General features: G+C 39.6%; 1 protein-coding gene across 4 annotated transcripts in view; it reads right to left on the minus strand.

Moving 5' to 3' along the window:
* nav3 (neuron navigator 3) overlaps nt 1-11,763 on the minus strand; it is a 265,011-nt gene that overhangs the window by 67,005 nt on the left and 186,243 nt on the right. For all 4 annotated transcript variants that reach the window (XM_085138223.1, XM_085138222.1, XM_085138224.1 and 1 more), the window contains one exon: nt 7,948-8,056. In XM_085138223.1, coding sequence (XP_084994349.1) covers nt 7,948-8,056 — 109 coding nt within the window. The remainder of the gene's footprint in view (nt 1-7,947; nt 8,057-11,763) is intronic.

Below are 11,763 nucleotides of genomic sequence, written 5' to 3' on the forward strand. Positions count from 1 at the left end.
GCATGACATTGAAATGATGCACATAACAAAAGTGGTAGCAGGCGCTACAAATCATCTGTTTCATGGACAGGATATAATGATTTTATGATCAGACACCAAACAAAAGCATTATTTGCATATTTATAATATAATAAAATTTTGCATAATTTCTTGCATATTGGCTTACTGACTGTAGCACATCACGCAAGTGAAATGCAGGATAGTAGTAGGAGTAGTAGGAGAGGGATTGGCCTCTGCACACTGGTCTCATTAGGTGACAAAAGCAGTGACACTTTAAAACAGCGCCTCACACATAACAGTGTTAGAGATGTGAGAACAGTGTGTGTGTGTGTGTGTGTGTGCTTAGCGAGAGGACAGAGCGCTGCACCCCTGAGATGCCAAGTGCCAACATAAGAAGGACAGCGATGCCACCCATATTCACTACACATCTTTATCACCACCTCCTGAGATCCACACACATGCTCACATGGCCAGTGACGTAGGTGATTCAATGTTATAGTGTCTAGCTAAAAGAGAAAGAATGCTTATCTTACAAGCCATCACACCCAAATATGGAAATCCAAAATCAATTTGCCACAGTATAGAAATCAAAATCATTTAACCAGTCATACACAATGTGGCCCACTTAATCAGCTTATCTTTATCTCCAGGCAGCAGAGAGAGAAAATGAGAAAGGCAGATAAACTGAGAACGACTCTGCATGTAGGTGTTCAAATAAATAGGCGTGAAAACCAAGAATATGCCTGAGCAGCAAGTACAGGAAAACTGCTAACACACACACACACACACACACACACACACACACACACACACACACACACACACACACACACACACACAGAGCAATAAAAAATGTTCAATATTAAGACCACATTTCCCACAAACCCTTTCCATTATCTATAGAACAGGACTACAGCCCCCAAAAATTGATCTGAGACTATTTTTACGCTTGTCCAAGGGCTTGGCATGGAAATAATGCATGTTGACAGCAGGGCACTGCTTACTGCTGAGCAATGCTTAATATAAATATGCTGCACCTTGTTCTTGCAGCTGCTAATGAGCTCTGTGTTAATATCCAGTTCATGGGAGCTTGTCGTTAGCAGCACTTCAGAGACACTGCACATGTCATGGTGTGTTTTTCACAACTCTGCACTCTTGCTGTTCAAGTCACAATCATCCTTCTGAGGCAGACAGATGGTATCAAAATGTGATAATGTATACAAAATGTATAAAATGTCATATGCTTCATCAGTGTTGGTCAAGTTAGTTGAAAAAAGTAATCAGTAACTAATTACTGATTACTTCTCCCAAAAAGTAATCCCATTACTTTACTGATTACTTATTTTCAAAAGTAATTAATTACTTAGTTACTTAGTTACTTTTTAAAAACACGATTTACAACCTGAATAGGTGATAAAGTGATAGATCTTTCAGCCCAATTCTACTTTTTCTACATAATCATCATATAAAATGTAATCAAATGGAAAAGTCTCTTTTTAAAACTTGTTTTATTAGTTTTAATCTTTTAACTTTATGCATCAAGCAAAAATTTAATTATATGCAACATTCTCTGACTGGAAGAAATTTGTTTAATATTTAAACCTATTTTCTGCACATTCCAGCACATGAAATAATTTTTTTTGTGTTTACACTCACTCTTTCAAATAGATGCAAGTAAAACACAGCAGAAAATAAATAAAGTCAAAGACTAGCGGTCCTGTTGCTCTATTTTCACCTGTAAAGCAGGAGTGGGGCAGGCGGAGGTTTACCCTGGTGCAGGTGTGCCGCAGCGGTCAGCTGAAGAATCCGCGAGTTTCTCTGTGAGTTTCCCATTACGTCGTAGCTACTCGGTGCTTGCTCGGAAGTTTAGGGTTTTTTTTCGCTGTAAAAAGAAGTTTTCTTCCCACGCACAACGGACACTAATGTTTTTGTCACTTTTTATGGAATCAAACTTAAAGTGAGGTCAGTACTTCCACGCTTTAAACGCTGCACGCTCATACTCTCTCCCGCACTCAATATATGATCCATTGTTGCTCTGTACACAGCTGTTGTCACAAACGTCACACCCGCTTACGTCACTGTCATGAGACATTCTCGCAAAAAAAATCAAGGTTTTAGTAACGCAGTAACGCAGCGTTCCTACGGGAAAGTAACGGTAATCTAATTACCGTTTTTGCAATAGTAATCCCTTACTTTACTCATTACTTGAAAAAAGTAATTGGATTACAGTAACGCGTTACTCTTAACGCGTTACTGCCCATCTCTGTGCTTCATTGTCGATCTGATTGCAGATTATAAATCATAATATTGTATTGCTTGCTATTAACTGTTATTTTAGACAACTATATAAGTTACTGTCTTTTATGAAATTGAGGAATAATTTTACTTAAAGAATTTTTTTTAAACTTTCAACTTACTTCAACATTACCTTTCAAACTACTGAAGAAGTGAATTTTTAGTAGGGCACATAGAAACCTAGGGATATTTGGCATGAAAAAAAATCATCTGCAAATTTTTGTTTTTTCTATTTTTCAATTTTTTAGTCATTATTGGAAAATTGCAGTTATTGAAACTGTGTTCTGCCTTCACAATAATCAGGTTAACAACGATAGCAGCACATTTGGTGGATTACACAGTTGCTACTCTCCAACTTTTGAGGGGAGAAAATACACGTGTGACAACTAAGATTTTTGCATGTTTTGTTGAGTATTTTGTGAGTTTAGTACTTTTGCAGTAAGGCTGCAGACATTAAAAATGCTACTGACGCATACATTGTACACATATTATAACACATTTAAAAAAGTAAACTCATCCTCACTTCTTAATTCCTATATGTCAACTCAGAATCTCCTTCATTCCAAAGCAATGAATAATTTAAGACGTCCTATATTCGCTGTCTTCCAAATGTAAACATAGAATAAACAAGCCGGTCTCAGGAAGCTATTATGTTCAAAATGTCGTCTGGCGGTTGCTAAATCCCTTTGGGACCAAACAGCAATCCCTCAGGTGCCAGCAGACTGGTTGACATAAAAAAGGGGCGATATCCCTCGACTGTTTGCTGTGCTAGGTTTGTCCTTGAAGATTATAGCTTTTCCTCACATGTGGAGTTTTTTGCATAGAAAAAAGTGGCGGTAAATGAAATGTGGGGCTGTATGTGAGGGCCCCGTCGCATCTGGATATCTAAACAATGGTGTGAATGCCACTCAAGCTGTGCGATGGCGAAAAGCAAGGTCAGTTCAATGAGAGAAGGAGACTGTTTCAGAGTCTGTGTAACTGTAGCTTAACCACACGAATCTCTGTCAAGCGGGTCAATCCTTTCTGTAACATTAGCCCTCACCATCTTCCAGACAAGGGCGTAGTTTCAGTCTGTTCTGACATAATAACAAAGCTATTTAAAGAAAAGATAAATGTCTGTGTATGAGTGTGCAATCACATAACACTGAGCTTATTGGAGAAAAAAGCATTTGCAAACTTGCTTCTAAAGTTACGATCAGTTTCAAAAGATGGCGTTTATTAGTAATGGGATCTAGATGTAGCATCACCCCCCATTTCAATCAAAACTGCCATATAATGTGCTTTTAACTTCAAGAGTTAGAGTAACCATTTCATACATTTTAATTTGGAGTATTTTTCTTTCCCGCTGATAAGGGTACAAATACCAGAAAATCTTTTAAAATGGGAATGTAATGAGTCAAATAATCATCAAGCCATAACTAGCTCCTAGGTCTTGTTAGATCTGATCCTGCTTAGATAATGAAAACACGATTCCTATCTTGAAAGTCACACTTAGCAAATTTGCTTGAGCACAGAGCATGAAAAATTCCTGTAAGATGCTTTACTGCAAAAGCGTCTCAAAGGGAAGACCTTTTGGTCCTTGTTCATTCATTTAGTGGTGCATAGGCAAATTATTTATTCTATCTTTGGCAAATATAGTCTCACTTGTTCTTCTAGGCACTCTTGAAAAAGTAAATTAAGTATGTTTCAGCAGCTAAAACTAACTTCTTAATCTTGCAGTCTGTTCGGCTGGGGTATAAACAGATGTAAGTGCTTCCTAAATAGGAAGCAAAGAGAAGGACAGAGTAATGAATATGACAGCCATGTCTGCTCGAGCGTAACAGTGATTAATTAACTGAGGTACTAAGCTTCTTGGTGATTAGCACCATTTCTTATCCAGGAGAGAGATTAGGGTGGCCTGGCTGGGCTTTTGTTGTGGACAGAATTGGTATTCAAACTCAAAGGCTCTCTTTACATTCAAACATTCACAAGCTGACTTCCCATTTTACACTCGGTCTAATGACTGAAAGCTGAGCGGTGATCCATACTGCTGCCACCAGTACCTACTGTTTTACACTGTTTCACTGCTTCAACTCACATACACATATACACCATACACAATGCTAATGTGGCGGTATGATGATGCATTTTTCAAATACTTCACGCTGACTGGCCTTGTGCGTCTGATGCATGAAAATGAGACTTGCCTCCTTTGACCAATCAGACACCTCACACCCCAAACCTTTGGGTCCCATTGGATTAAATGTGGTGGTAAGACAATGCCGCTGTATTGATTGTGCCTGGCTGAGACTCCTCTGAGGAATAAAGGAGTAGAAAACAAACACAAAAGCATGCACACACACACAGACTGCCATCTGTCATGGCTGTCGACAGCCCGGCCACCATCTTCCTCTGTAAATGGGGCAAAACACACAAAATAATAGACTGAGGGTGAAGGAGAGAGGCGAGGAGGGAACATTTCGCCCAGGGAGCTGATATAAGCCAATAGATCATTTTGTCTTTGCCTGTGCCGCAATCTTTTCACTAGATTCTCTACGGTGCCTACGGCTCCCAGGTAGGACAGCTTTTTAAGGTGTTGGTTGTCCATCAACTCCTGAATGCCATTACATGTGTGCCAGCTGGTGAGGAAGGTGGCGCCTGCTTTTAATTAAATCCAGGATATGTGGAGGAGAAGATGGCATGCTTACAGAGCGAGTATCATTAATAGTTGGGGACATATCTCTCTGATAAATTGTACAGAGTGAGTCAGTCCAATCAGATCTGTTTATTTGCCAAGGACGAGTGATGTACAAACTCACTTGGGTAATCTCAAGATTCAAGATTCAAGAGCTTTATTGTCAATACAGTAGTATACACAATATACAGTGTACCGAAATGCCACCCATGGTGCATTTATAAATATATAAAGGATATATCTCCAAGAGATATAAAACTAGGAATTACATATAAATAACATGCTAAGTTTCGGTAAAATTAAGGGATAAAAAGGTACTAATTACTAACTATACAATTCTATACAATACTATAATTGTAACTATACAATATTAACTGTATGATAAACACAGACAGGACAGAGACAATACAAAGTGGAATGTGCAGTAGGTATTGAATAGAGATGGACCGATCCAATATTACGTATCGGTATCGGTCCGATACTGACGTAAATAAAGGGAAATAAAAAATGTAATCGATCCATTGAATATCAAAAAATCACCTCACAAAACTTGTGACACGGCGTAACTCGGCTCATAACCGTAGCACGTTGGAGCAGTATGCGTCACGTGATAGAGCGGCTGTGTGTATTTGTAGCCTCGCTAGCAATCCGGCATTTCATCTCTGAGAAAGTTTTCCCAGAGAGAAGTAAAGCAAGTGTGTAAGTTCATCTCTGAATGTTTGTAAAGCATTCCCACGTTAAGCTTAACAACCGATGTATGGAGCGACTGCCTCTCTCTCTCTCTCTCTCCTGCTGCTACTTCAATCGTGAAACTGCTTAATGATCAGCTGATCGGCTTTTCTGTCGCGAGACCGTCTCTCTTCTTTGTTTATTGCTCACTTCGCTCCAGAAAGAGGAAACCAGCGGATAAACAACAGCAGCACGTTTAAGCTTGATAAGCTGTTGTTAGAATTTATTTAATATTACTTTCTACACCAGGATCTTTTTCTACGCAGCTGACGGCTGGTAACTGTGCAGGGGCGGATCTAGCAAAGTTTAGCCAGGGGGGCCGATAGGGCATGAACAGGGAAAAGGGGGCACAAAGACATACTTTTCTTTCTTATTCTCATTTAAAATGTCGAGCTTTTAACAAATATTTATCTGAATCTTACACCCAAAGTTTTAATCTGATGTAAAATGTATAGAAGTCCATTACTGTATATAGTAACTATTAAGTCTAATATACCCTAGTAAGCTATAGTACTCTTTCCTTTGGGAAGATACCATCTGTGCAGTCTGCAATTCTGTTGAAGAAAGATGATGAATCTATTTAATTATTCTTCAAAATTAATTGATTTCTGCGCATTTTTTCCCCACACTGCATCAAATTAAAGTTGATTACCAGTACGTCAATTAAGCATCATGAGGTGGAGGGTGGTTCCCTATTTTTTGGGTTTTTTTGCTGGGAGTTTTAGAGCCCTATTAGTTAGGTTGCTTACTCTTTAAAATACCAGAATAGGGAGGATGGAGCAGGTTTAAGTTTATTGGATTGATCAGTGTTGCTGAACTATGAAATATTTTGGGTGTAGTGTATTTTTTGCATACCGGTATAACAGAATAGCTTTAGTGTTGTTTTTTAAACTTGAGTATGAACTTATACAAAAAGCAGCAAGATATTAAAAAAAATTTTATTAATTAAAAAACACACTATATCGGATTTATATCGGTATCGGCAGATATTCAAATTTATGATATCGGTATCGGACATAAAAAAGTGGTATCGTGCCATCTCTAGTATTTAATACCAGTTTCAAGTTATTGTCGGGATATTATTGACGAGACATGACAAAGACATGTGCAAAATGCAAAATGTGCAAATATAATATAATTTAGATGTGTTCAGAACCATGTGACTGAGTGTGCAAATAAGCATGCTGAGCCCAGGTCCAGTTTGTAGTGGATTTGTGGTAGTTTTTGTTGTTTTTGAGTCTTTTGATGAGTATTGTAAGGTGTTTGTAAAGGCGTATGTGTATATCAGTTATTTTGTGGTAGTGAGTTGAGGGCTCTGAGTGCTTGGGGGAAGAAGCTCTTGCAGTGTATGGTCGTCACGGTTTTGATGCTGTGAAACCGTCTGCCAGATAGAAGGAGGGAGAACAGTGCATGTGAGGGGTGGAGAGTGTCCTTCACTATGCTGTTCGCACGTCGGATGATGTGTCTGTCATAGAGTTGGGAGTTGATCCTCTCTTCTGTCCTCACTATCCGCTGCAGACACTTCTTTTCAGCGAGGGTGCAGTTCCCATACCACACAGTGATGTAGCAGCAGAGGACGCTCTCAATGGTTCCCCAGTAAAATGATGTGAGGATAGGAGGAGGGAGACTGGCCTTCTTCAGTTTCCTAAGAAAGTGAAGATGTTGTTGGGCTTTCTTCATGATGGTGGTGGTGTTCAGGTTCCAGGAGAGATCGGCTGATATGTGCACACCCAGGAACTTCACACTGTTGACCATCTCAACAGCAGATCCGTTGATGTGCAGAGGGGTGTGGGCCACTGAGAGACAGGTTGTTATTCTGACACCAGTCTACCAGGTGTTGTACCTCCTCTCTGTGCTTTTACAACTTTAAAAAAAAAATAAAATTAGTTTTTATATATTTATTTTTAGTGGCGATGATGATGTGATGATATATATGGCTCTGAGAAGGGAGCATGTTCTATATTTGGGTTGTGGAAGTATTGATACTACTGGGGCTAAAGCACTGGGTAGGCGAATCTGGTAAAACACATGACTGGTTCAAGTTGGTTCTGTTGGTTCACATGGGTTAGGGTTCTGTTAGGGTTCTGTTCTTGGCCCCCATTTTATTTTTAGTGTGTTTACTTTGTGGTTTTTATCTTGAAAGGTGCTATACAAAATAAATAATCTGAATAAAAAACAGAAACTGTTGTTGCATCTTCAGATTAGGGTCATCCATTAGGCGTTCAAAGTAAAGAGCTCTGCACGCCTACCTGTGGCTGATCTGTGTCCCCCGTAGACTGGACATGGTCTCTTCTAGGTTCTGCCGCAGGTCAGCGATGTTCTTTACTGTCCTCATACGTCTCGTCTCAGGGTCTTCTCCTGCACACATACATTTTTACATGATTTACTCAGATCCCTGGACATACTTTTAACAACAAGCACCTGTCACCCATTTACACAAAAGCTACAAACACACACAACATAAAAAGCGATGAGGATGTCTGACATACAGTTTTTCATTGGATTTCACTGAAATGTCTCAGTAGGGGGAACAAAATGATGACCGATCACAATGACAGACTGCATTACGGTGAATGTCCCTAACCCATTTGCTGAGAATTTGGATCTCATACAATAAATCCGCCTGTCAGGCTGCACTAACATGCACTTCTTCTGCTTTAAAAAGTGTGTGTATCATTTTATGCGGTATTGACATTTTTCCTTCAGGCTGATGCTGAAATGTCATGCCATGACACCACGCAATCTGTCACTTAGTTTGGGACACAGTCATGCCCGCATGTAGAAGCAAACTCTGCCAGAGCTCCTGTGCTTCTCTGTCAGACATGTAGAGAAACGCTTCCATCTCTCTACCTCGCCCTAGAGCAGGAGACGGCTAAGAAAGCACTTCATATATTTTATGTTCTCTTTCAGTGCCTCGATTACAGATGAAGAATTTGTTTCATTAAGCTTACTGAAGTAGTGTTGCTAATTAGCACTGGACGGGCAACATTTCAGAAGTGTGAGCAGCGACCACAGACCAAAGTATCTGCTTGTCAGCTCCAATTAAGCTTCTCTGTTAGCTTGTCAAGCTAGCCTATACCCACAGGCAGGTACCACACAATGGGTAATTAACAAGTGGCATGAGACACAGAATGGATGGTGGTCACAGTGCTTTCTAGTTTTAAGGTGATTTCACAGGGAAACTGTCTCCGTGGCACAATAAATGAGCCAGCAGATGTTGGCCAGTGTTGCGTAATGGTAAAAGGACTGCAACATTTTTCTCTGTGTTTCAGGCAATGCAGCTGTGATTACAGTGTGGGGCACATCAGGGCAGACGGAGGTTCTAGAGATTTGAAAAGGCCTCAGGGAACTCCTCTGGCCCAGCTCATTGCCACGGGCAGAAACCACAGTATCTGAGTTCTTTATCTTCTGGAATATACAGCAGGATTATATTGAATTTGAACAGAAATGCTAAGTTGTTTCCTAGATAACACATAACATTGTAGGATGGAGTTCTGTTTTTTGTACAGATCCCGTCTTTTTGATTCTACACTGAACAACGTGATCAGGCATGAACTACTACAAAACTGGCAGTACGTCATTAATTTTGCACACTGAGACCAGTCTTCCTGTTTTGCAGGATGTTATGTTACAATACACAGTGGTAGAGTCACTTAGGCACATTTAAAGAAAAGTGCCTTGATGGACACATTTCATTTATCTTTGTTTTGTTCAAGCTTTGTTTTTGAAAGAGAACAACTTTTATTTTATTCACTATTTCACTATTTATTTGATCATTATTTGCTGCAGTTGCCTTAGTTCTTGTGCCTGCTGAATTTAAAAAGTTAAATCTGTGACTCACAAGAGCACATGGTACAGGTCTGGCTAAACCTTATTTTTCAGTCACTGAAGTCTTGGGTCATTTCAAATGCTTTTAGAATTCATTCACTTCTCAATAGTATATGGGGATATGGGGAGCCGCTGCCAGTCCCCTCTGAGATCATCCCCAAACTGCAGCCTCAATTCATGTTGAAGCCATCTGCCATTACCTAAAATGAGGACGTGGTCTGAGCTAAATTCCAGAAAAGTGCACACTGCAATATCTGTTTGTTTTTCAAAGCTCAAGACTTGACCTCAATTACAACATGGATCTTTTAGAAAGGCTAAAGCTCCTTTAAGAAGGGAGATCCTGGATCACATTATCCTAATGGGAAGGGGAGCTCTTCACTGCAAACTCAAAACATTACAACCACCTGATTTTGTCTTTCTTTGTAATCTAGTGATGGGATTTCCGGCTCTTTTTAGAGATCCGGCTCTTTCGGCTTCAGGTTGCTTTGTTGCTTTAATTAATTTATTATTAACAACACTATAAAATTATGCACAAAAATAATTACTAATGTAAAAAAAAAAAAGTGGTTTTATTTATATATGTTTATATATAAATATATACAGTGGCCCCTAGAGACAAAGCACGTATGAACTCCAAAAATCACGTACAAACTCTAAAACACATTTCTAGCATTAACTGAACTTCCAAAACAGAGCAACCTAGATCACTTAAATTACACAATTGAAAGTATATGTGTATTATTTGTGTATTTATACACAAGCACTCATATATATTCAAATAATTAAAAAAAAAAAAGTTCATTTACCTGTTATTACCACACACCAAATCCAGTTGTTGGTACTTCCTGGCTTGTGTAGCCACTAGGTAACAAAGCTCAACACTGCCCCCTAGCATCCTGGAGCACTTCTGTTGTGTTTTGTACGTGTTTTGGAGTTAGTACGTGCTTTGTCTCTAGGGGCCACTGTAAATATACTTTTATTTATTCACTCCACATAAAATGTAAACCAACTATTTACATTTCAACTTTTAACTATTTAAATTTTCAGCTTTTTCCTTTTAAACAAATTTAAAGTGAAACAACACAAAACACTGCAAACCACAACACAATTAAATATAAATTGAAATATGCAAACAAAAAGAAGATGCATATTCTCTGTCATATGGGCCTGCATGAATAAACTTTCTGAATCCTTTATCATCTGCAACTGAAAATAGTTGTGGATGATTACTATACCTTTCTAATGTGACGTTGTTGTCCCTGGCTCTCTCTTTCCCTCCCGCTCTGTTCCTGTGCTACTGAGAGTGTAACTACCGCCTCTCCCCCCTCTTCCCAGCGCAAAGCACAAGGCTCGCGTGCGGAGTGAAGCGGGAAAAAAGTGCGAGAGAGAGGGTGAGAGAAAGAAAAAAAACCCCCCACAGCTCGTGATAAGGAGCCGGCTCGCGCGTTCACTTCAAAGAGTCGGCTCTAAGAGCCGTTTCGTTCGCGACCGACACATCACTATTGTAATCCGTCTTTTTCTCATGTCATCCCTGATGTGCAAAACTTCTCTCACCAGCTCTCCTTCAAGAAAGATCCAATTACAATCCCATTATAAAGTGACATGAGGCAATCTAGTCCCAGAATCTCCATTATGAACGGACACTTAATGAAACATTGAGAAGCAGTTAAAGGTGCGAGTGTGTGTGAATCTATTTGTGTGTGTGTATAAATGAGAGCCATAGCAGCAGTGCATGAGAAGAGGTCTCACCCGAACAATGCTGCAATGACATGACTGCATCCACAGTGAAACCAAAACATTACAGCGTTACACCTTCTGCTGTAAATAACTGATTTTAAAGACTAGCAGACTGGTTTGGTTAAATCTTTTGCACCTGATGAAGTAATGTAGCAATATGCTTATACAATATTTTTTAGCTCCTACTTTCACTTCCAACCCTACAGAGAGGTGAGAAGCCACCAAGCGCTCATTTGGATTCAAGCTTACATTCAGAACTTGGCCTGGAAAGCACAGGAAGCAGCCAAACGGAGACCAGGCCAGTGTGTGTGTGTGTGTGTGAGAGAGAGAGGGGTTGAGGGAATAGAATCAGGAAAGGTATATACACACACTCTTAGACACACACACACACACACACACAAATGCTGGATGTTAAACAAATGCTCCTTGAAACAGAGTTGACACAACAAAATGCAAATGGCTACTGTTTAAAATCGACGCATTTATTCATACACTCGAGC

This window comes from Neolamprologus multifasciatus, chromosome 17, assembly GCF_963576455.1.
Source record: "Neolamprologus multifasciatus chromosome 17, fNeoMul1.2, whole genome shotgun sequence".
Taxonomy (NCBI): domain Eukaryota; kingdom Metazoa; phylum Chordata; class Actinopteri; order Cichliformes; family Cichlidae; genus Neolamprologus; species Neolamprologus multifasciatus.